At 44.0% G+C, this 25,319-nt stretch overlaps 1 protein-coding gene across 1 annotated transcript in view; it reads left to right on the forward strand.

The window, feature by feature from the left end:
- The first annotated feature begins 10,425 nt into the window (after positions 1-10,425).
- The window catches only part of VIT (vitrin), a 33,104-nt gene continuing 18,210 nt past the window's right edge, over positions 10,426-25,319 (forward strand). Inside the window, exons 1-8 of the mRNA XM_010082040.1 lie at positions 10,426-10,456; positions 12,327-12,392; positions 13,575-13,731; positions 15,644-15,777; positions 19,304-19,381; positions 22,208-22,288; positions 24,016-24,222; positions 24,880-24,930. Of these exons, the coding sequence (XP_010080342.1) occupies positions 10,426-10,456; positions 12,327-12,392; positions 13,575-13,731; positions 15,644-15,777; positions 19,304-19,381; positions 22,208-22,288; positions 24,016-24,222; positions 24,880-24,930 (805 nt within the window). The remainder of the gene's footprint in view (positions 10,457-12,326; positions 12,393-13,574; positions 13,732-15,643; positions 15,778-19,303; positions 19,382-22,207; positions 22,289-24,015; positions 24,223-24,879; positions 24,931-25,319) is intronic.

The following is a 25,319-nucleotide window of genomic DNA, read 5'->3' on the forward strand; positions in this document are numbered from 1 at the left end:
TAGGACACCTGGCTGAAACGAGCAATAAAAGTGACAGCTCAGTTTACTGTCTGCAGCTGTTACTGTATTCCTCCTCCAGTGTCTTGAGGCTAAACACAGAGGAAAAACCGCTGTGGCACTCACAGACATGAGCTCCCCATCCAGACGGACTGGAATGGGCAGGTGCCAGAGCAGAGGGGTGTGTGCTGGCCCACTGCAGTGGGGTGTGGAGGCACCGTCTCTCCTGGATGGGTGGTGAAAAGCGAATAGGCCAGGATTTCCTGAGAGCCCTCCAGTCTGCTGCAGCATCAGCTCAGGCTTAGCCCTCCCATTCAGGGCTGGGCAAGTGGACACTGCAGAGATAATATGTCCTTCTTTCTGACAGCCCATCCGTCGTACGGGTCTCGTTGGTCTGTGTTGGAAAACAGAAACACAGAAGAAAAATAAATGCAAAGCTAAAGTTTTGGTTTCTTTTCTTTTTAAGGAGAGAAAGCTAATGGTCGTGTGTTATACATACATACAGCCAGGGAGGGTGCAGCCACAGCAGCCACAGGTCTGCCCTCCTCACCTCTCTCCTGGGGAGTAGTTTTTAAGGCCGGAGTCAGAGAGAGAAATAGGTGCTTAACACCTACTTAGAGCACTTCAATTCCTCTTTTGAACTTGCCGGGGCACAAGGAGCCCCCTTGTCCCAGCGCTGGCCGGGGTGCCTGCGCTAGAGCTCAACTGGGACCTGGGACAATGTAGCCCCTGTTCTGAGCCCGGCTGTCGCACAGAGACTATAATTATCTCTCTTCTAATGACCATCCAGGCAAGATAACAGTTTTTATGCTATGTTTAGAAAACAATGTCTTACTACAAATTGACGGTTCATTCGGCTGTAAAAGAGCCTCTCTAACAGCCTCAGAGCAGCTGCCATTCTTTCGCATCCCTTTATTCCCTGCACATTTCACACTTAGAAAACTTGGGTGAATGCGGGGCAGGCAGCACAGCCACAGAAGAGGATTGGAGAGGCTCAGAAGTGCCCATAAAATCTATAGCCGTTTCGATTGTATCTCTATTAGTAAATTAAACTCTGACTGCCTGGCTCACAACAGCCTGCGCTGCCCTTGTGAACTCTTTTAGCCCCCGACCCGAGGGGGCTGCAGGCGAGCGCTGCGGAGGGGAGCGGTAAGGCTGCCTTTTGCTGACTCCTGGTAATGCCCTGTGGAAAGCAAGCTGCTGCAAAAAAGTGGGATGTGAAGGGACTTGCTGCAGATAAAACAAGCACCTGCATTACTGATGAGCTTTTCTTACAGTGCTGTGGCTCGCAGGCAAGTCGGGGATCTACTGAAATTCTGTAGGCTCCTAAGGCATCTCTGGGGCAGCGATACCGGCCAGCTGAGATTGCAGTCTGTGTGGATGTATCTGATCCTTGCAAACCCTGGGAGGTATCAGAAGTGCGCAGTTCTGACAGCATGGCACTCATGGGTTAGCGACCCGACTGTTTGCTCTGGGCTCTGCAAACATGTTGCACCAAACTCGGTGCTGGGGCAGCTGTACGTTTAGTGGTGTCTGAGGGCTGCTCCCACCTCCTCTGCCAGTGCCCTGCCAGCAGAGGAGCAGAGCCCACTCCCTCTTTCTGCAGCTGGCTCACCCTCACCTCTCTTGCCACCTCCTCTGAGCTGGCATCTCTGCTCTCCTCTGCAGCAGGACGTGGATGGGTTGCCTTGGGCTGCCTTTCCTCTTCAGGCTCATTTTTCAGCAAATGAGCCCTAGAAAAAAGCCAGAAAGTGTTGATCAGAAAGAAAATTTCCCAATGACTATGGCTTGGAACCAGCAGTATTTCTCATGAAAATGTATTTTTAATTAAAAAAAAAAAAATAAACCCACCATCTGCAGCTTTTGCTTTCCCTTTGGAAGCAGAGTACCCAGATCTACAGCTCATATCCCAAACTGGAAACACATTTGCATTCAGAAGAGTAGCTTATAAGCACTTCTGCTTCATTCAGATCACCTCAGTTCAAGCGGTTCTTAACCTGACAAGTCTTGCTGTCATGCCTGGACTGGTTTTCTAGCATCCATTAAGTCCATCCTACCTTTGCTTTATCTCCAGAGATTCAGAGTGCATTAAGAGGTCAGTGGCACATCAAAAACACAATCTGTGTCAGTTATCCTTAATGTTTTTCATTCTACAGGACATCTCACAGATACAGATATAAAATAATAATAATAATTTCAAGATCAACTTGCATTTGCAAACTGTTTTTTGGCCTGTCACCTTATAAAATAGCTTTGTAAATATAACACATGTAACACAGCAGCCAACAGTGTCTCAGCTGGCAGCTGGTTTCATATGAAAAAAAGCACACAATTCCCAAGTGATGTTTTTATATGCACCAAAAATTCTGGGAAAATTCTGAATGATTTTATGTAGCTTCATGCAGTCCTTTAATGTCCCCACCAGGATGAGTTGGGGATTTCCAGCACTTCCAGGCTTGTACATAAACCTGTGGAAATTTTTACCTCTCCAAAATTGTTTACAGGGAAGGCTGGATGTGGCCAGCTCTGTGCCTCTCGATCTCCCTGCCAGGTTTCTTGAGGGATTCAGAAGGCTCCATTCTTTTGATTTTCCCCAAATACATAGTTTACCCTTGAGTCCACAGAACAAGGATAAGACACAGAGGAAAGCTGGCAGTGGCACTGTGTATCCTGGCCCTGGTCAGCTTCAGTGAGTCAGAGTTAGGAAAGGGTAATGGCTCTGTGACTCCGGAGGATATTTTCACAGCTGCCAGCCAGCTGAGGATGATAGCAGCCCATCTTGGTCACTTCGGTGGGAGCCCATCTTTCTTGCTCGTCTTGCAATGCATCTGCAGCACTCCAGCAATTTGTTCTCCTGGGCTCGGGGGAAGAAGTTTTTGGACATGAAGCACATAAGAGAGGCTCTTTGGAAATGAGGCTCAATGGAAAGGAGAGGAGTGTCCACGTGAGGGAAGGGAAAGGTTAGAGAAGTTTTGAGTAGTTGCAATGGAACAACTTGGTACAAATGGGATTGCTTACAAGGTGAAATCTGTGTGTAGAAAGAAATACATAACTTGGGCAATAATTAGATTTGAAGTAGAAGCTCACATGGTAGTCTCCTGAAGCCAAAGTTCAGAACAAACTTCCTGAGCATGGAAGTGGATTATGCAGTATTGAGGTCTGAAGGCTTCGTTTTGTTTTAAAAAGAAAAGACCAAAAATTACAAGTTCCTGCTCCCAGTCCATGTGATAAGCACAGTTTTCCCTTCTGATCTTGGGCTATCAGAATCAGAATCCTGTGATTCATCTCTATGCTGAAACAGCAGGTTTTAAAAGCTCCTAATGTGCAAAATTAGTAAATCACTGTCAGCCTGGTCCTGAGACACATTTCTCAACAATTTCTGGCTGCACGTACACTGACACAGTATCCAGGACTGCCACCATGTTTTCTAGCTCTTTGAGTCCCCTCCAGGGCTCTCAGATATTGAGGGATGTCATTTTGGAAGCACAGCCATCCCTCATGTTCTCTGCGTGACCCATATGCTAGAGATCCCACTCCTGCCAGTTGCCAAAGGTTGCCAACCACATGCCATAAGGCTGCACATCTTGGCTTACGCTATGTCAGGTCTCTCACCAGCACCTCCACCAACAGCATGTCTTCAGAAACCCAGCCATAAAAACCTCGTCTATAATGCTGGCACCCATGCAAATCCATAGCTCACTTTCATCCCAAAAGCAGCATGGAGTCCTGAGATGTCTTCTGTAGTCATTAAAAAAATGGAAATGGTATTCACGGGTCCAGAGTTTTCAAAAGGGTATTTTGTGTAAGATGCTTCCTTGATCAAGTTATCATTACTAGACATCGGTGAATAGGTCCAGAGTTTTCAAAAGGATATTTTGTGTAAGATGCTTCCTTGGTCAAGTTATCATTACTAGACATCGGTGAATTTCACCACTTACTGCCTTCTTTCAAACCAGCGCCACATGCCAAGATAGTTCTAGATATGTTTGTTAATTATATATATTTTCTGAATCCTTATCCAGCCAGACCATGGCTTTAGCATGAGGCATCAGTGGTTGTCGTGACTGCAGGAGACACTGAATTAATAAAGGTTTTCTGTGAGATGCTGTACAAATTTACTAGCATGCTTAAGGATCAGGTTTGCTTTTGACCTAGACATATAACTCACTTTTGCACTACAGGGATACATGTAGCTTTAATAAGCAGAGCATGAGCATCTTAAAGTTCCTCTAAATTCTAATTTCTAAATTCCTGCTTCTAAGTTTCTACAAAAAAAAAAAAAAAGAGAGTGCCAAGTTTTGTTTGAACATGCTACAGAAATTCCAAAATCCATCCCCAGGGTGATGTGCAGTTTCTTCAGTGCCTTTAACACAGTTTTTTCACTTTTAGACCAAATATGTACCTTCGGGGGGAATTCTAACATACTACAATAATTCTTAGTTTGCAGGCAGCACAACAGCATCATTAGTCAGTGCTCTTTTCACTGCACCCAACCTGAGAAACCATGTATTGCACTTTAAAAAGTCACTTTGACTTGTTAAAACCATTGGTTCAAAATAGAAAACGGTGCCTTTTCTAAAAAGGGAAAGAAATGTGGCCACAAATCCCATGCCACAAAGCCAGCACAGCCCTTGGGCACTGCTGAACTGCAGGTACTCCCCTTGGCCCCCAGTTTCTTGGGGAAATGGTAGTGCCAGGGACGATGGCACCTGGCTGGGCTCTGACTGATGTTAAGCAGAAGCTTAGAAAAGAAAGAAATTATCTTCTTTCTCGAGCCTGGGAGTGAGGGTGGCAGATACATGAGCAGACAAGAGCCGTGGTGGGGAGGAGGATGGAGGGAGGGTGTTGTCTGGACAGGGATTCAGAGATTTGAGTTAACAGTGATTCCCAATGAGCCATAAAAGTTGTTCATCAAAATGAAAAAAAATAATGCAGAATACATTAACAGAAACCAGGAAGGTACAGTGTAATGACCCTCACAGAAATCCTCATCTGGTTAGCCCAAATTACATTTTCTCCATTCGTGGGTGACATATTCTAAATGTATCTCTTCCTTTGCTGGAAGGGATAGGTCAGACCGGCATAATTGATGGTTATCTTGCTGAGACAGATGAAAAAGTATAATCATTGCAGTTTTATTTAGGCTCTGAGAAAGGTCTGGCAAGTTAAATCACACTGTAGTTTTAAATAAATTACCTTCTGAAGGAGCTCTGTGGAAGGCAGAGAAATCATTTGTCACTGTTACTTCAGCCTTACGTTGGCTTAATTTCAGGGCACTGCGTGAAGAGAAAATTAGTAGTGCAGGGCTGCTTGGGTGATTCTGTTTGGCTCTAAATTGCTGGGTAGAGCATCTCTTCATTATACCTACCTGAATGGAGCTATTCTGGACTAAATTCTTCTTGAAATTCTACATAGAAATGTTCCTTAAAGCAGCTCTGAAAAAATTATTCCTGTGCCCAAAGTGCAACTTAGGTGCAATTTAGAGTCCCGAATTCACCCATACGTCACTTCAGTGACTTGAGAGTGAGTTCACAGGTACCCTGCGAGAGGCACTGGCTACTGGCAGTCCCCCCAGCCCTCCTCTGGGTCAGGAGCAAGCAGACACCATTTAAAACATGATGTGGTAGCTACAAGAGATTGTCTTTCTCTTGCTTCAATTGCAGCAAGCCCCTTGCAATTTCCTTCATATATGAAGAAAACGGGGGAGCGTTCCCTCATCTTTTCTATAGCAGAAGGTGATGAGGTCTGTGATATTTTTTAATTCCTGGATGCGTATCCTCTATTTCAGACCACTCAAAGAGTAAAGTCCAGCATCCCATGCAAACAAGCCCACCCCTGTAACATAGCACCCTGGGTCTTACCTTTTGTGACCTGGCTTGGGACACCCACAGGGCAATCTAAACCTCTGAAGTTAAATAGAGTTACCAACTCGGCTTTTCTGGCTCAGCAGAACTCATGCCCTGCCTTTTTAAAATAGCCACTTGGGTATTTTTTTTTAGTGTACAGACTTTCAGAGCAAAGCAGTGCCCTGAGTTGCCTCTGACAAGAAAGGGGATGACATTCAATTGCGTGTGACATATTAGCAGTATTACCTAGCGTGCACCAAAATGCACAGCTATGGTACTGCCGAGCAAGCGTCAATACCATGGGGACAGAGTGTGAGCATGAAACAAAGAAAAGGTTAAACAATTTATTTTTTTTTTAAAGAGACAAAAGAAAACAAAAAAGAAATCTAAAATGTTTTATTTTGGTAGATAATGATCATCACCAGTTTACTCACACCTACACCAAGCCCACTTGATTTTCCCATAAAGGGCACATATTTAACTCAGCCCACAGTGCTTAAAGATCATGTCGTTAACTCCACGCTACTTGCTCAGATACCCTTCAAACAAAGTCCACTTCTGTTTTGTTATGGTGCCAGAGCTGCTGCAGTATTACAGCCCCTTGAGAAGGGGAACAATAACACACACTATTGTGGCACAAAGAGACTACACAAATCAATTTCTGTGGCACAGGAGATTACAGGAAATAAACTGCTTACTCCTGCAGAGACAAATCACGTGGCACCAGCAAAGAATTTCAGTTTGCACGTGGAATGGACAGCAGTGCCTGACACCAAAAATCAAGGACTTAAAACCTACACTTCCATCAGCAAATGTTATAGCTTGCCATACAGTGACAATTTATATGGATTTAAACCATCTGTTTGACTGTAGCATGTAGCAGCTCTCTCAGATCTTTATAAAAGTCAAACTGCTATTAAAAGGTCAGTATAAAAATCTTATTTTATATGCAGAAAGAATAGTTTGCTAGCTCTGATTCTTCCTTAACATTCAAGGTAGGGAAAAAGTAATCAATGTTCTTTCAAACAGAAATTTTATTTTAAAAGGTAAAATAGGATCTGCACTGGGAAAGACTGAAGGAGGTGCTTCTTACTGCATTTGTACTTAGCTGGGATTTAAGCACATGCTAATGTAATGCATATACTTAACTGCTTTCCTGGAATAAGGATAACTTCTGTTATGGCGTTCTGAAGGATACAGATGGGAAAATGTACTCTGATAAACAAAGATCCAGCATACAGTTCAGGAGATTTAATACTGAATGGTCGCTAGTTACCAGTACTGACTGGGACCGCAAATACTGCATTAATGAAAACCTGATAAGGAGAAGTCTCAGCAGAGCTGATGCTCCATACTAACCTAAAGAAAAAACTTTTGGTTTTGTTTTAATGGGGTCTATTCATTTGATAAAGGAACAAAGGAACAACAGCTTTGTGCTTAATAGCGAAGTATCGTTCTTGATCTACATCTACACAGACTAAAAATCCTGTCGTATGCACTGGAGCCCTGATTTCCCTTTCTTTCCTAGAGAAACACAAAACCCCACTGCTTTATTCCAGGCTGTTGCTCCCTTTACCAGTCTGAAGCAGCGGATGCCGTGCTCGTGCACAGTATAGGAGATCTCATACGGCTTTAATCAGGTGACTCCCTGGGCCCCAAAGTCAATGAATGCACACAGACTTCCCACAACAGAAAGCACGGAGCCTCTGAGCAGGACACTTAACGGTGTAAATCCTCCCACACCTTCCCCCATGTGACAGCCCAAGGTCTGAAGGCCAGGACCCCCCTTGAGAGTGTTGCCACCAGAGCTGTGCCACCAGGATGTCTGTGCGTTTTTCCTGGCACGCCAGTGCCTAATGTAGAACTTAACATAGTGGCAAAAATAAGGTTCTTTACTATTATAGTTTATTTCCATCACAATTCTCTTATGAACTGCACCAGCAAAAGTACAGAGTCCAGAATAGGATGCTTTTCTGTGTAGCTATGACAGCAAATCTGTCAAGCAAATCTAACAGCCTAAATGCTTCTGTTAACTCCCTTTTTGATAAAATATCTGTTATTGCAGGCTAAGGGCTCTGCTGAACTCGTTTACCTTTTACTCCTTTTAGATTTCTTGGCCTCTTTCTGCTGGAAATTCATAATATACCAGGATAAAAAGCCCACTTTCTGTTGCCTTGGAAAGCAATGCCGCCAGCAGATGAGGTAGAGACTGCAATTGCAGCCAAGCCTGGGGTAGTGCCACCCAAGAGCAATGGGATGGCTCCTGGGGGAGCTGCCCTTGGCTTGGGGACAGCAGGGCTTGGGGACAGCAGGGCCTCCAGAAAGCCATGAGAAGTCTTGTGCAGCCCTGGTGGTCCAGGTAATTACCCATTTTGTGAGACAGGAAAGGTTAAGCAGTATTGGACTCTCTCCACAAAGCACACAGCAACCCACCATTGGCTTTTACCTGGATCCTTTACCATCTCAGACCTTTTCTACTCTAAACTGGAGATGAGAATACCTCAGGACTGAGCCAAATACTGCCAGCGCAAATTCTCACACAGCTCTCTTTGACTTTAAATAAAGATGGTGCTGAAGAATTTATTCGCTGCAGATTTTGGGAATGCTCATATTAAGATGCCTTTTCCAAAGCCTGAGTCAGTGCCAGTATAGTCTTTAAAGGTGCATGGTGGTTCTGCAAACGACTTGCAACTCTTGTTCTGCCTCTTCATTTTCTGGGATAGACCTGAAGTGAGAACTCATTGCAGATGGGCAATTTGTTGATACCTCTGATGTTGTGGTGGGTTGAGACATAGAAGAGCATCTGAGCTGAGTTCCTCTGAACTCTCTTCTACAGCTTCTTACTACGTCCTTTAGCAGCTTCATAGTGGAAATACACTGCAGTAAAGGCTTAAAATGGATATTTTTTTTCCCAGGAGATGGGCAAGCTTTTTCATGAAAGCTAATAGTTACAGCAGAATATTACCCCATAACTTCTCTTGCTGCTACAGCTTGTACAGTCTGGGGTCACCCCAACTGCACTGTCCATCATTCTGCAGAAAGACATAGTCACCGTGTTGAGCCACTTTCCACCCCCCAGGATTCAGTTTGGTGTCTCCTGAGCAACCTTGGTTGCTTTCAGCTTTAGCAGCCTAGCAGGAGGGTTGTTTTAGGGAGATTATTAAGGAAAGATGTAGTACTATTAGGAAGTGATACTGTTAGCATGTCCTGGCATTTGAACTTCTCTGACTGTAGCACAGAAGCAAAAATCCGAGGTGCAGCTGGTCCATGTAAAAAGGGTTATAAATTATACAAGCCTAGAACTGGCAGAACTCAGTTTAGTCCAGCACATATTTTAGTCATCCTCACTCAAGAAACACGCAGCTTGCTTGAAAAAGAAGAGTAATTAAAATAAAAAATGCGTAAACATTGTATATGAAGACAAATTGCAGATACTTTTTCTCTCTCTATCTGTCTTGGGAGTCTAATTTTGGGCAGGCCAACGCCCAGTTCTGAGCACACAAGTCCCTAAGTTAAATCTGCCACTACCATTTTTCCAGGAGGCAGATATCTTGCTTCTCCTGATCATCTGCAGCTTTAACATTCCATGTATTTTCTTCCTTGATAGCAAGCTAATTTTTATTTTGGTACAAATATTTCCATTTGTAAGCATGCAATCAGTTTCTTTGAAGACCAAGTTTATTTTGATCCTTGAGTTTTTCCTGTGCAACAGACTAATATTTTCTCCCTCTCAGACTTTTTACTCTGATATTTGTCAAGCATCTTGGAGTATTTTAATGACCGAGATGAATTATGAGAATCCCATCCAGGATTCCCTCAACAATCACCAAATAACTGATACCGTAACATGAGAGGTGATGTTCAAGAGGAGCTGAGAGGGATTATCTCTTGATAAGTTTGTGTTCTTGTAGCCTGACTGAGAGTTTCAGGGATAGCAGGGGTCAGGAACCATATCTGCAGACCCAGAAAAAAACATCCAGATGTTCTGACAGAGTCCTCTTACTCTCCAGTGCTCACGGGCATGCATGCGCACACATCCTCAGCAAAGGAAAGAAAACTCACAAATGATGGCACAATTGCAAGATACTCTATGCAATGTCCTTCAGGCATGAACAGACTTATGTTTTCCGTATCTTTATGAGATTACCCACGGTGTGGTTTGATGTGCAGACAATACAATCCTGTGATTATGGCTCAGAAGAGTAGTGAATGAACTTGAATAGCTGTCAGAGCATGTCCATACCCATCATGCCCTCTCTTGCCACCGGCTTCAGAGGTAAGTATGTGGAATGAAGTCTTGGTTTCCTGAGAAAAAAGACAAATCTTGGTCAGAAATAAAAAATTGGTCCATGGGAGTGCCACAGCCCAAACACCATCCCCTCTGGTGACTTCCATTGCTCATTGCAAAGCACGAGAAGAGGATGCAGCACATGAGGACTATGGAACACTGAAGAAGAGTGCACAGTCACTCTTCCTTCACCATTCCAGTGTCATCTGTGATACCTCCGAATGCAGCCTCATGTACTCTTCTTTTCCTTTTCAGTGCTCCTTAGTGACACATCCAGATTTTGCTTTACTCACCATGAAGACCACGGTCATTGCAACCTTCTTGGGTAAGTAGAGTTGATGTGCTGCAATCAGTAGTTGGTGGGTTTGTACTCTCCTGTCCTGGCTGACCAGTGGCTGCTGGCTTCTCTTCCCTTTGGACTCCACGGCTGATGAAGCTCTCAATGACACGTGGAGTAAGCCTTGGCACAGCTCTTCAGAAACAGGCTACCCAAACTTCTTGACTTTGACGTAGAAACAATATTAACTACTTGCAGAGATCTCTAAGTACACGACCAGCTGCATGCAGTCCGTATCAGATGGCACAACTGGGCTGGAAAAATGTCCGTAATGTAGATTCCCTCCAAAGAAAAATCAGCTGTTTCTTTACATGGGAGCATCCTTTCCCAACTTTTCTCTCTGTTCTTGCTCTTTCCATGAAAAAGAAGGTGCCGAAGGAAGAAAGCTATAAATGTGTCTTGTTTTCTTTCCCCTGGCAGTCAGACAGAATCTTGCATTTTGGGAACATGTAGAGACTCCAGAATTAGCATTTCATCTCACATGAACACTCTGGTTGATCAAGCATGACTTCTTAGTGTACTTGACTTGCATGTCTCCCTTTGACGGAGGTCCAGCCACCACCTAGCTTAATGGTGCTGTATGACTTTAATTGTGATATTCCCAGGAAATATTCCGTCTCTCTGGGATCCTCAAGTCTGGCAGGATAACCATTCTTAGTTCAAATTCATAGCTATCTATGCAGTTCTTCTGTCTTTACTAAGAGAACAAATTATTTTCTCCACATTAAATTATGCCCTAACATTGCATGTAGTTGTGACTTTGCACTTTATTTTCCACTGGTTCACTCCTCTTTTTTTTCTAACTACAGTTTTGCCTTAGTTACACAACTGAACCAGTGACACAAAGCCTCAATACTGCATCTACACACTGTCACTTCAGACACTGTGAGACTGATTTTTCTTTTCAGCAAGTTCTAGTTGTGATTAAGTCTGCAAACTCTCTGCAACCAGTCTAGGGGGAGACAAGCACAAAAGAAAGAAATAAGACTGCTGTAGCATACTCTAGTAAGATTGATTTAATAAATGGTGAGAGGATCAGCCAATACACCATAGAGAGTTTCGATTGCCTCTGAAAGCTCAGAGAAGGGAAAGGTGAATAGGAAAATCCAGATATTTGTAATGCAGTTATTAATTACCCATAATATAGTGCTTATAAAATAAGCACAGAGAATTAAGTCTGTCATGCACTTAGCAAGTAAACCTAACAAGGTAAGCTACACGCATATGTTGTGATGTGCGTTTTAACGTAAGAACGCATTTCTCTTTTAATATTACATTTTTCAAATCATAGTTCTACTTATTAAAGAAAATCAGTGCCCTTGCTGGGACAAGCTACTGGGACATTCCCCACCAGAACCTCATACAGTCTGTAATGCTGCCCAGTATCCCATACCTGCTACCACCAGTGAGTGAAATGCCACAACACATGATTACAGGATAACCTCCCCACCCGGCTATTAAGAAGGATCTTCCTCTGACTTCCCAGTTTCTTTACCCACAGAGCACGTAGTTTCACTGACATCTCTATCACACCTATTACAAAGAGTTTCTACCACTTGTGGCAATACCGGGGCCTTTCGTGGTTTTCTGGACCACATGGCCTCAATGGCATCTTTTGACAGTGAGATGAACGTGTGAGCTGAACTGATCTTTAATCGCCTCCCAAAAACTGTCCCACAGTAGATGTCATCTTGACTGTGACACTAACCAAGGAGAAAGCTAGCTGTGGATGAGAATATTCCCATTTCATTTTTTCAACCCATTGATCCAAATTTGGGAAATCTCATGCACAGGAGCTTGTGGTGACTGATGTTGATAGTTCCCCTTTTCCCTGATATAAATGTTTTCTTTGTTTTAGGTGTGTTTCTTACATGTACATATGCAGCTAAGGAAGCCACAAAGAAGATGAAAAAGGCTAAGCTATGTAAGTGGTCCCAGTAGTATTCTCGGCTGTTTTACAGCAGGCGTGTCTGATGCATCAAAAAAGTGCAAAGTCAGGTTATATTCAGGTGACTCTTCACAATTTTCCATGGCGTCAACGGGAGTGTATGTTAACTAACAGATTCTTTTACTGAAATCAAACCACTAACTAAAGTATGTGCTACTGAACATGTGTAAAGGGGCAACCGTGTACTTCACGACTAAAACGTGTCTTTGTAGGTCATTAGGTACCACCCAAGGACCTAAGCAAGCACTCAGGTTTTCACAGAGAGACATAACTCTGTGAAATGGATCTGCTGTGACACAAAGCTTATATAGCTGATTAGCACGAGACGAGCGGTGCATGTCCTGTGCACTAGGAGGTATAACTTTCAGCTACACTGCTGTAAGAGCGTTTCTGTCCACAGATTATTTTGCTCATTTAGTTGACAAACAAGCCTGCTGCGAGGTTGTGAACTCACATTTAAACCCCTTGTTCAAACTAAATTGTACCCAGCAAATAGTTCTAAAAATCAAGGCCAAGATAATGGGCTGCGTCCACAGCCTGGCATTATAGATGGCACGGAGCTACGCGAGCACAGCAGGAGGCTTGGGAAGTATCCTGCCTCGTGTGTGCACAGACCTTCCCAGTCCCCATCACAGCCACCTCTTCCCCTGCCCGCTCCTTCCCACGTTAACCACATCCTGCCTCGTGTGTGCACAGACCTTTCCAGTCTTCATCACAGCCACCTCCTCCCCTGCCCGCTCCTTCCCACGTTAACCACAGCCTGGGTGACTACATTTCTTTCTCTCTCCAGCAAAGTGTCATAACGGGTATCTGCTTCAGAGAAGCAAGCTCTGAAGGTCAGAAATACCCTCAGGCTTCTTCAGTCCATCCTTACTTACAGCCCCATCCCTCAATACAGGAATTATTATGTGTTACACTGTAGATGCAGAACACATAGACCTGTCCTGTATCCCCCTACAGCCCCATCCCTCGGTACAGGCATTATTATGTGTTACACTGTAGACGCAGAACACATAGACCTGTCCTGTATCCCAAAACCATTGATGGGAAGGCATAAGAGGAGAGCATCCCTGTCGCTTAGTTACTCATTGTTTCATGACAAGATCACTCAGCTATAAAAACATTCTGTCTGACTTCACCAAGATTTTACACTCACAGATGTACCCCAGATCGATTGCGATGTCAAGGCGGGGAAGATAATCAATCCAGAATTCATTGCAAAATGCCCTCCTGGATGTCAAGATGTAAAATACCGTGTTTACGGCACAGACATTTACGCTTCCTTTTCCAGCGTGTGTAATGCTGCAATTCACAGGTGAGTGAGTTTAAATGAACAAGGCACTCAGATAAAACAGTCATTTCATTGTTCAGGAGCTCTTGGCTTTTCAGATCCTTTAAAGTTCCCACTTCCTTGTAGGTTTGATTGCAGGCTGCTGTTCTAGTAGGAAACCTGCAAGAAAGATCACAGGTGATGCTATGGATACAATCTTATAAAGTGCTGTCAATCCTGTATTCCTGTTGAAATCAGTCATGTTTGAAGATGTGTCTCAACTCCAGAAGTGTCTTGAGATTTGCAGATCTCTCATTCACGCACAGCAAATTATTGCTGTAATATTATTATTATTTGAGTGGAAGATAGGGATGGAGCTGCTGCTACTAACAAAGCTTCTGAAAAAGATAGGCATATCACCAGTGATGAACACATTTGACTCTCATACTCCTGGGATTGGTTTTGGTTCTCTAGATTTGAATTTAACTGTCCTTGACATCAAAGGCTGAGTAGTGTGCTTTCCTGCAACAGAAAAGGATACTGGACAAAGACATGTATAACATTAATTTTATAGCACAGATTCTGCTGAGTTTTATTAGCCATGCAAAAATGTGCATGAAATTTTAATGAAGAATAACTTCAGAACCAAAACACATCATAATTGCAGGCGAGATGGAAAGGCATGATGCATTCAGCAGCAAATGCATCAAGAACTTAAGAAGTCTGATTGACAACTGGACTTCCTTTGGAGTTATTTGAGCTACTGCAGTGCTTTCAGTTCTGTGAAATAGCTAGGACCTTGAGTAAAGTTGAATAGTTGAGGCTTTGGGACTTTTCCCCCTTCCCTGTGCAGTGTGCAGTGCCCTGGCTGAGGTGCCCGTGTGCGCAGGGCTGTCACCTCCCGGCTGCGGCTCCCTCTGCTCAGCCCCTGGCTGGGGACATGGTGCCAGGTAACTGGCTTTCAAATGACAAATCCCTCCTTCAGATACAAGCGCACAACGGAAACTGTATGTCTGTGCACCCAGAGTTTGTACAAAATACTGACAGCGGCTGCAATCTCCCCCACAGTTCCAACGCTGGCAGCCCGTACTGCTGCAGCGAGGGTTTCAGCTTTCCTCCTTTGCCAGCTGGGTTTGCCTTTGTTAGCTTAGATGTTGCATTTCCTCAGACAATGCATTTCCTTTCCTTACAGTTATTTCACCAGCAGCTTCTTGCAGTCATCAGAGAAAACTACAGCGCTAACACGTTCTCCACCATTCTTTGCTGCCCATTGCTAGTTTTCCTGCCAGTCCCACCACCCCGCTGGAGTCGCAGCTGCTTCCTGGCTCCCCTGCTCTCCTCACGATGCCACAGCAGGGTGCATGCACCGAAGGTTTTCTGTTTGGCTGGAGATACGTTAGGTCATATCAAACACTGCACATGGAGCTTGTCAGGTTTTTTACAGCTTCCAGTAACACTGTGTTTAGTTTACTCCAGGCTGAGGTCAGTTTTCTGCAGGTAGCAACACATCCTGGAACTCAAAGAAAACATTAGTCTGAGAAAAGGTCAAGCAAGCGGGAGGTTTGCCTCCTGTTTGTATTTCTGCCACATCGTCGGCCCTAAAACTCCTCCAAGTACCTCTCCCTGTACCTTCAGTCATTCAGTCAAGCTTGCAGGAAATTTAACGAAGGCAGCAGCTTGTTCTGGTGTGCAGCTAGGTCAGCCTTAAACCAGGAGCAGTGGATCACAGTGGGAAGAGCAAAGAGATCCCGACAGCACTTTGTAACAGAGCGCTGGTCTCTGTGCAGCAGCAGCACAAACACCTCTTAGCAGCAGACGGAGCAGCAGCCTCACAGCTCCACGGCAGCTTCTGGTCTGAAGGTGCAAGTGCATGGTTCATACATCTTGTGATGTTGAAAGGTTTCTGAGTCTTTTGGGGGAATTTCTGCCTTCAGACACCGTGTTTTTCCCCCTGCAGTGGTATCATCGACAACACAGGTGGGAAGATCCTGGTTCAGAAAGTCGCTGGCCACTCTGGCTACCGCGGGAGCTTCTCTAACGGTGTCCGGTCCCTGTCACTGCCACGCTGGAGGGAGTCCTTCCTCGTGTCAGGTATGGCAGAAGGGCACCGGAGCTGCCTGCCCTCCCCGGGCAGCAACGGGCGGAGGGGGAAACAGCCTTCTCATTTTAAAGACCTGTTTAGTGTTAATACACCTTAATTTAATGCTCATTCCCTTTTTCTCGCCATAGTTTATACAGCAGCTCACTTGCATTCACTGACAAAATTCACAGATTTTTTTTTTTTGTAAATTAGATCCCCTTTGCACCAGCTTCAGATTGTCCTAAAGCTACTTGCACTCCTTCAACCGGTGTGAAAGGAGGGTCTAATTTACGCTGCTTTACGTACAATTTCTACATCGAACTTCTTGCTGCGTCCATAGAGTCAGTCAGTTCCTGTTGGTCCACACTTTTGGAGGTTTAGGATAGGTACAACCAACTGAAATTAGTTAACTACATCATTCCCAGAAAAATCGACAGCTCAAGTAACGGAACAGCCACTAAAAATACAGAAATGTTCTTTTCATATGAAAATTTGTGGACAGCAAAGGAGGTCTCAGAAACTAACCGAAATGAACTGTCATCTGGAGTTTGCATTAATGTATTTGGATGCACTTTTTATAGCATTCTGCCATGGGTACACCACACTATGAGAAGGATTTATTTTGGATGAGTAGGAATTTCCTGGAATAGCTGAATTGCTACTTGTACTTGTTGCTGGTTTTTTTCCCCAACAAACAGCACATTGTAATTTTGGTACATAAATGGGAAATAAGATTATTTCTTTTTTTTTTTTTACCTCAGCAGCAGCTCAGTTAATCTCCCATAAAACTGTAAGAATTTTTGATTTATAGTAACAAATCTTTGTTCTTCATTAACAAGACACTATAAAGGAAGATACAAGAGAAAGTTACAAGTGTATGTAAGAGAAGTTGATGAGAAATCTGTGTATTTGTAGCCATGATGAGATTTGCCCCTCATGCACTTAATTTTATGATGTCAGTGGAGCTATTTAGCTTATAAACTAGCTCAAGTGTAAATCTAACATAATATATAACATAATATAGATCATATTTCATATATAAATAGAAAGAAAACTTTTACTATACCTACTGGAAATTTGGGAAATTTAGAATTTTGGAGAGAAATTTTAGAAGACTAAAACCCCGGGAAGGCTGTGCTATTCATCTCAGCAGCCTGCGGCTGGATGCAGACAGACCTCCCTCTCAAAAAGAGATTAGTTTGGTTTGTTTGGTTTGTTTTTTTTTCTTTCACAACCATGAGTCACCAAAAAACCAGAGCTGCATAAAACATTCCCTAATAAAAATACAAAGTCATCTAAGGCTTTAATTTCAGGACAGCTTTAGAGCTTGAACTGAGTCCTCTATTCTCCAGCTGAATTCCCTTCCAGCAGACCAGACCCGTGTGCAGTACGGCACCCTGCTAATGTGCCAACAGTTTATCCCTACTGAGGATATTGTCACCAAGAGTTTGTGATGTTTAAATTGGGAATGAGCGTCTGCTCAGAAGAGGAATCCTCGGGGGAGCCAGGCGATGAAGTGGCGTGATTTAGGGGCAGTGGGGAAGGAGGTCTGTCCTCTGGGATTAGAGCAGCCAGCGCACCGGGAGGTATGCAAATGTGCTAGTATTCACTTTCAAGCACTGAAATGCCTTGGCACTCACTTGAATGACTCCATTCAGTTTAGTGAGAGGTTTGCAGCTAGTGGGTTAAGAAAACAGAGTCCTAAAGCTCTGGGTTTGCTACTCACAAGCAAGCGCGAGAGGGTGAGCAGCCACCGCCCCGTAGCTCGTACTTTCAGCCCACATGTAAACCCATTTTTAAGTACGTTAAGTAAACTCCAACCTAGATGTAATTTTTTCCAGGCAGTGAAAAAGACATATTACTACAGCTCCAGAGACCAGGGCCACATCCAGGTCAGGCGTCAGACCTACCCCTTTGTCACATACGGGATGCAAGTTGCTGTTGATCAAAACCCCCGAGTCCAGGAGCAGCCAGCCTCCGCTAGGTTATTTGCACAGCAGCGGGCTTCAGGTTTGCACTAGAAATCAGAGCAGCACAGACATATTCTGATCAGATTATTATGCTATTGCTGCATCCACGTACCAAACACTCATACCTGACAACTCTGCCTCTGTTGGGGGTAAAGAAAAGCATTTAGAAATCATCTGCAGCCCTATAACTTTTCCATCATTCTACCATACTGGCAGCAGAGCTCCCTAGTCCTGCTTGGCTCCTGATCCTGGTTTTAGCTCGAGGGGAAAGTCAATGTGAAGACCTGCTGCCCTCCACTTAGGGCAGCTTCTGTGAGAGACCTGAGGGCAAGAAGGACGATCTTACCAGCTTGTCCTTGCATGCCAACTTGCTGGCTCTGGTCTTTGGCAGATCTGTGTTGACTTCAGTGGAGCTGCTCCCAGTTCATACCACTGTAAATGAGAAATGGAATAGCTCCTTACACCGTTACCTCGTTAGTAACTCCAACTTCTTCATCTAGGGCTTCTTAATGACATCTGAAATTTCAGAGAGGAATAAAACAAAGGAGATAGAGACATGAAAAGGGACAAAAGACAGTGCCTCTCCAGCTCCATGGCCGTTCCTGCACATAGAAGACCAGTTCCTCTGTCCTATACCCTTCTCTGTACACCATCATGGGGGAAACAGCCCCCAGTTCCCAGCAGTGGCTCAGGCTGTAGCAGCTAATTCTGTTCAGTGCTGTTGGTCTCTGCATTAATCACCCAGGATGACAGCTGACATGCTCGCAGTGCCACACACACCTTCTTAAATAATCTACTGAGGGAATAAAGGAAAAGCAACAGCATCACCATCATGACTTGGGTATTGCAGGAGGTGGTGGTAGAGCTCACCTGAGGTGGTCCAGATGCACAACTCATTACAGCATCTTGTAGAAGTCCTGCATCCACCAACACGGCATCTGCTGCAGCACTGAGAAGATTTGTGGTTTCAAGCTCAACCGGGAAACATACCTCATTGTTTTAAGACAGGACTCTCATTTTAGATCTAAATATAGGTGCCATGTGTTCCCACACACAAGCACAGTCTTCTCTCACTGTTATTACTGCAAAAGACTGTTGCCAGAAGCGGCATCTTGCAAAAGTGAGGCCAGAGAAGAATGCCGTGTGCGTGATGAAATGAACCCCACATCAGACATTCTTTCTAAGTCAGCTGCATAGCTGGGCTCTGGAAAAGGCTGCCTAGGGAAGCTGTGCATTTAAGTGTAGGTTATACAGATGTCCTTCAGAAATGGTCCCCTTACGCTTAACACCATTTGAGAGCAAAGGGATGAACTAACTGACATCTTCAAATCCTTCCCAGGACTGTGTTTTCATGCTTTCTAACTTTTTTTTGTGATGCTGGATTTAGGCATTGGTATTTTTAGTGGCATGGTTTTGAGATTCTGCCATCAGAGGAAAGAAATCTTCAAGAAAATGAGTTGGGCAGGAAAGAAGCGGGCTCTGATTCTGAACATGTATGTTAGATGAGAATTATATTGCAAGAAAACTTAGAATATTTTGTGATGTTTTCTAATGATTTTTCTTGTAGAGGGCAAGCCAAGAAAAGGTGTGACATATCCATCAGCTCTTGAATATTCTTCTTCAAAAAGCACAGCTGTTAAATCAGGCAAGTAACTGTGGCTGACTTTAAATCCTTTCACAACTCTGCTGTAGCTTCTCAGTTGTGTAATACAAAGATATAATTATTCAGAGTCAGAAGTTCACGCATCCCCTGGTATCTCATCCAAATCCCTCAGAGTATTTTTTATGTTAAGCATATGGAAAATATCGCAGACAATTTCTATTTTTTGGTCATACCATGTTTCACAGACTTCTGCTTCCAAGTAGTTTCCCCCTTGCTTTGAATCTGTTAGCGAGTATGATGTTGTACTGACTATACGAAAGCACTCGAGGTGATACACGTTGACTTTCTCCTGATGTTATTCGTGTTACCTTTTGGGATATTCAGTGTTGAGAGTATAATTGTAAACAGTAATATAATACTAATGACACAGATGGCAATGCACAGCAGCAACTTTAGCTAAGGATGACACGAGAAGGAACTACTCTGTATAACCATTTCAGTTGGCATCCTGCTCTGCAAGACTCATGTCAGTTTAAAAAATGTCTCTGTTTTCAGAGGTCTTTGATCAAGACTCACATCAGGTGATAGTAGATACTAAAGTGCACATGAAGTGCTTCCGTCACTGAAATGACACTTGTTTGTGCCCCTTGTGACAACTGTGTAATGTTCAGGCTCTTCCTTGGGGGTGTGAATGAAAACAAGATGAATGTCTCATCCTACTACACACTTCCCTAACATGGCTCTTTTGCTGATTGCTGAGCCTATCCACTGTGAGATGAGAAATAACAAAACATCCTGTATCTTCTCCGTGAATTCAGATGCTTGTCAGTGGGCGCATCCCTCCAGGGCCACACAGAGGTTTCTAGGAGTGCTGCTCTTCTCCTCTACTTTATTGTGTGGTTCTTGGAAGCAAATTACAGAGCTCTTTTCTCATCTTTAGGCTTTTACTTGCACAAAGGCAGATTTAAATGGGAAAGCTGTAGTTGCTCAGACTGAATATGCATCACTCAAAGCCATGCCTTTAGTTAGCAATACCTTTGCGTTTACAATCAAACAGGTACAGAGTTGTGTGTATCTTGACCAGGTACACAAAAATTACTGACCCAAACATTATGCTCTGCTAGAAGGGAGGCAAGACCTTAGAAATCTTGGCTTTTTCTAAGAAACATTTACTAAAACCACATCTCATCATTCCCAAATGTACGCACGCTTGAAGTATCAGCCCAAAGATCTCACACCAAACCAGGCACAATCGCAGCCAGGGCAGAGCTCAGCAGGCTGCAAGCAACGATTTCTTCCACCAGTGCTAAAACCCACATTATGTGAGAATCGGTGTAGAAATGAGGTGCGTCATCGAGTCACATCTCAGTCACGCAAAGAAAATACCAAGAGCCTGTTCCTGCAGCAAACCAAAGACGCAAGTGGCTTCCTTCACTTTGTTCTTGAATGAAAACACTAGGATCCTAGCAACAAAGACTGCGCATTCGTGCAGAGAAAACCTAGGATGATCAAAGGAGCAAAGAATAACTGTTACATCAAACCCAGTGCTTGAGGATGCCACTGCCTTGCTTTGCCCAGCCCTGTTCCACAGGTAGCAAAGAGATCTGACGGTCACAATCCATCTTCCCCGAGCCGCGCTTGGCCCCGTCAGCCCTCCTTAGCCCAGCCATCTCAGCTATACACTGTTAGAAACAGCTTGTTCTTAAGATAAAAATCTCTGTAATATGGTGCTGGGGCCATCTTGTGATAGAGGATTTCCTACTCTTTTTTTTTTTTTTTTAATTTTAATAAAAGATACCTTTTTCTTCTGATTTAAATTATAGAGACCATATTGTTCACTTGGATACTTAAACCCATCATCTGTAGGAGGTAAAAGCAGTCCTTTGAGGATTTGACTCATTGACAGATTAGTGAAAAATCCTGCTTCACACCTGATCAGCTGTCAGAGATGCAATTTTGGTCCTCATCCCAGGGACACCGGAGATTCATAGTGCCTGACATTTCTTTAAATGCTGCTGGTGGTTCCAGTGCTTCCCAAATGCCGGGCACAGCAAGAAAAAGCTTCCCAAAAATTGTAACTATTCACAGCTGGTAAAAACAATAAAAAGATGTTGTTTTAGAAAATAATAGAAATTTCCAGGAAATGGTTAACCTTGATCAACTCAAATAGGTCAATGCTGCCTAAAAAGAAGATAAAAAAATGGAAGATCAATATCCTCCAGTACTCAGATACAAAAGCAGAGGCAGAATCTTTTGCAGGGTAGCAGTAAATGAACTGTAATAAATGTTCCAAGTACTTTGATGATTTTGGGTCTTAGAAGAAAAAAAGGACCAAAAAAATCTCCCTTTTCCTTCTAAGCCAGTCCACGGCATTCAGGATTCAGCCCCATGATGACCTAATGTCAGGCAAGAAAGAACTACATCTGAACGTGAATTAGTGACTGAAATATTGCATGTTAGCTAGTATTCCCCGAACACCCTACGCACACCGTCACCCTGATTCTCAGGACATGCTGATATTCAGAGAAAAAAATCAACAACATGATGCATTAATCTTATGAGTATTGGCTTTATTAGTGGTAAAACCCCATATTTATTGCTCACTGCAGAAATTCTATTGATTTTGGCGAGAGCTTTTAAGCAGTAAAAATGCCTCAATTTGTCACCAAAATATGGGGTGACCACTCTCTAGAGGCACCCAGCCACCGCTTTTTCTCGCTTTGTGAGAAAGCTCTGGTTAGACTGACTGACCCACATAATGCCAGGTGATGTGATGCCTTCCTTTGGGGACTGATAAACTCTAAATAGGAGACTAAAAATTCTTTTCTTCCACAACTGCCTTTCCTAATGTGCTTCATTTTGCTTCAGAGCCTAAAAAGCCAGAGCAAGACCAAAAAGCTGCAAAGGGCGCAGACACTGCTAACACATCTGAAAAAGCATCAGAACAAGGTATGGGTTGGGCATCTCGATGCTCTTTCACACTATCCATCCCAGTCTAAACTTTACCTCCCCCATCCAACCTCCTCTCTGCAGCCTCTTTCCCACCAAACCAACCCCGTCGTGTGAGCTCCTGCAATGGTGCTCGAAGGGCCCGTGCCAGTTCAGAGAAGAGAGGGCACCTTCTTGGTTTAATTTCTTCCCGTGCTTCGGGTGAGCTCAGGTGTCAGGAAATTCAGAAGCCTGCATTACAGCTCTCGGCAATTTCCTGCACAGGACACGCGTCCTGCAGACCCTTTGAAGATACAGTGAGAGAGGTGGGCACCGTGCCCGGAGGAACACTGGGAACGGCTAGCCCTCCAGAGCCCTCCTCTTGGGGCTCCACCAGAAACCCAGCCAACGTGCACCAAGGCAACATCTTTTCTCTGCTCTTACTACGCTGTTTCCGTGGGTTTTTTGCTAATACTGTCAGCTCCCAGCTTCCCCGCTCCTTGCCGCCGGGGGTTTGAAGCCAGCCAATGTGCCTGCTGCCCGCTCCAGCAGCACCACATCACAGGGGAAGGCTCACTGTGCCCTCCTCTGTCTTCTTTCTTTTAGCGCAGCAGCGTGGAGCAGGGCACTGTGCAGCCCAAAGAGAGCCATTCATACTGATTTTTTTTTTTTCAGCTGAGTTGTTTTGTTTTTCTTCCGAGCTCTCTTTCAGCGTTATCCCATTAAAACTGTCTGAGATCGGAGTTTTTCACTGGCTAGCATTAGGTGGTAATTAATCCCCCAGACAGCTTCATGACGATGCTTTCCAAAAGGAGAACATCCAGCAATAAAACACAAGCTTGTGCTGTGCAGCAATGAACAGACTGTACACCATCCCCTTCCCATGTACACAGTGTGCCAGGCCATCCCCAGGGCTATGGGCAGGGAGGAGAGGAACAAGACTGCGGTGAACATGGAATATATTTTTAGGGCAGGTTTTTTGTGGAGAGATGGAGAAGATAACGGTGAAGGGTCTTTTTTGAGACAAAAAAACTGAAAGAGCTATAAGCATGTTAACAATTTCATTTAAGGATATTTAGGATGCACGTTTTGCAACTAGAATTGTCTGTTCTCACAACAGACGATACGTTTTAAAAGCAGTAGCAACTGTGAGATGAGTCAGAGTTAGATGAAATCGGCACCTCCCAGGTGGTGCTCTCCCCCGCTGCCCCCAGCCGAAGCCCTAACGCTCCCTGCTCCGGCTCTGACCCGCTCCCCGAATCACCGTTATCTAAAAGTTGTCTTTCTGACAAAAGCATTCCGGTGCTGTGGTGGGCAACGCAGCTTTTATTCTGGCCTATGCCTCAGAATGGCCATCTTTCATCACCAGATATCAGCTGATTTCCATTTATATGGACTTTCTAGCTGCTTAATTACGCTGAGGAGAGATGATGGCAACACAGAAGCTGCAATTGGCTGGTTGAACCCATTTCACAGGTCTGAGACGTGTCAGGCTGATAGGTGCTCCTGGCCAAAGCAGAAAAGCGTTGGGAAAACACTAAGGGTGTAACGGGCTGTTGTCAGCCCCCTTTGGAGAGCAGTGTGACACTGTGTCACACAGGCACTGGTGCTACACATCCACACAGTAACGAAGGCACTAATGGCTCCACAGATGAGGATGGTGGTAGATATCCTGAGGACAACAGCAGCGTCTGGGTTGCTTCCCTGTCACACATCCAGCTGCAGTCATCGTGTCCTTGTTCACACAGGGGACACAGTGCACAAAGAGTATCAGACATCTCCAGTGCCGACACCAGCCACGCAAATGGCCACCACAACCCCAACGCCAACGACCACGACGACGGATCCTTCCACCACGACGCCAAAGCCAACCACAACGCCTGCAACAACCAGAACCGCTACAGTTGCAGCTGCAGCCAAGACTAGACCCGGGCTGCACAGGGTCAGAGACATAGGTCAGTAGCACAGATGTTTGCATTGCTTTCCTCCTGACCTACAGCTTTCCTAAAATTTAAGGAACAAGACATGCAGCTGAATATACCATGATTTAGTGGATCATTAATTCAGTAATTCAATGTAGAAATACTAGGAGTGGATAAAAAAAAATAATTCCAGCAGATGGGATGGAGTTAGAGTTGTACCTTCAAAATAGATACAAAATTAGTGTGTCTGACATAGACACAAACATGAGTAAATTCTCTTGAGATAAGAGTTCATCTGCAGTAAAATTGTGGCTAGTCTTTATCTTTACATATAATATCCTGGCATACAAACTGATTCATATGGGAAAAAGCTCTCCATCCCCGAACGCTGTCATGATTTTCAGGTATAGGAGTCAACAAATAGTTCTTTGACTCACATGTCTGGACTTAAAGTTCAACAAATACGTCAAGACTCATTTTAGAATTAACTTTGTGATAACTTTCAATAAATGAAAGTTGTAATTTTTTTATAACAATTTTTGGATTTAAAATATTATAACACTGGGAAGAAATTATCATATGATTTTTGCACACCTGATTTTCCTTAATCTTTCCTTCTCTGTTTATTCTTATTTATTAACACTGAGGTTTTTAGTTCAATAACTGAAAACTAAAATCTCTTATTTTTAGGTTCTAGCAGTGTTCACCCAGCATACTCCTCTGTGGTAGCTGCGGCATCAAGTAAGTAGGGTGAAGTAAGTATGCCACAAGGTATGCAGTACCGTGTATTTTAAGGCAGCAATGATTCAATAACCTTTCAAGCCTCAGCAAACTCAATGACTGAATCCAAGTCTGGATTTAAACTGAAAAACAGACACTTGGCCTGAATGTCAGAGATGCTGACCACCCGCAGCTCTGGGGAAGCCTTTCTAGTGACTATCCGCGCATTTCAGCCTTGACAAATGCTGGGTTTCACAACCCTTGAGACAAAGCTTGTGCTGTTTGAATCGTGTTTTCCTGTTGCTTCCTTCTGTCTTACTCTCTCAAAGGAACACTTGATTTAGTTGTAAGACAGCCGATGCAGAGGGCTGAGTGCTCTGAAATGCCGACTTACATTAAACCAATGCTCT

Source organism: Pterocles gutturalis, unplaced genomic scaffold (genome assembly GCF_000699245.1).
Source record: "Pterocles gutturalis isolate BGI_N339 unplaced genomic scaffold, ASM69924v1 scaffold9979, whole genome shotgun sequence".
NCBI lineage: Eukaryota > Metazoa > Chordata > Aves > Pterocliformes > Pteroclidae > Pterocles > Pterocles gutturalis.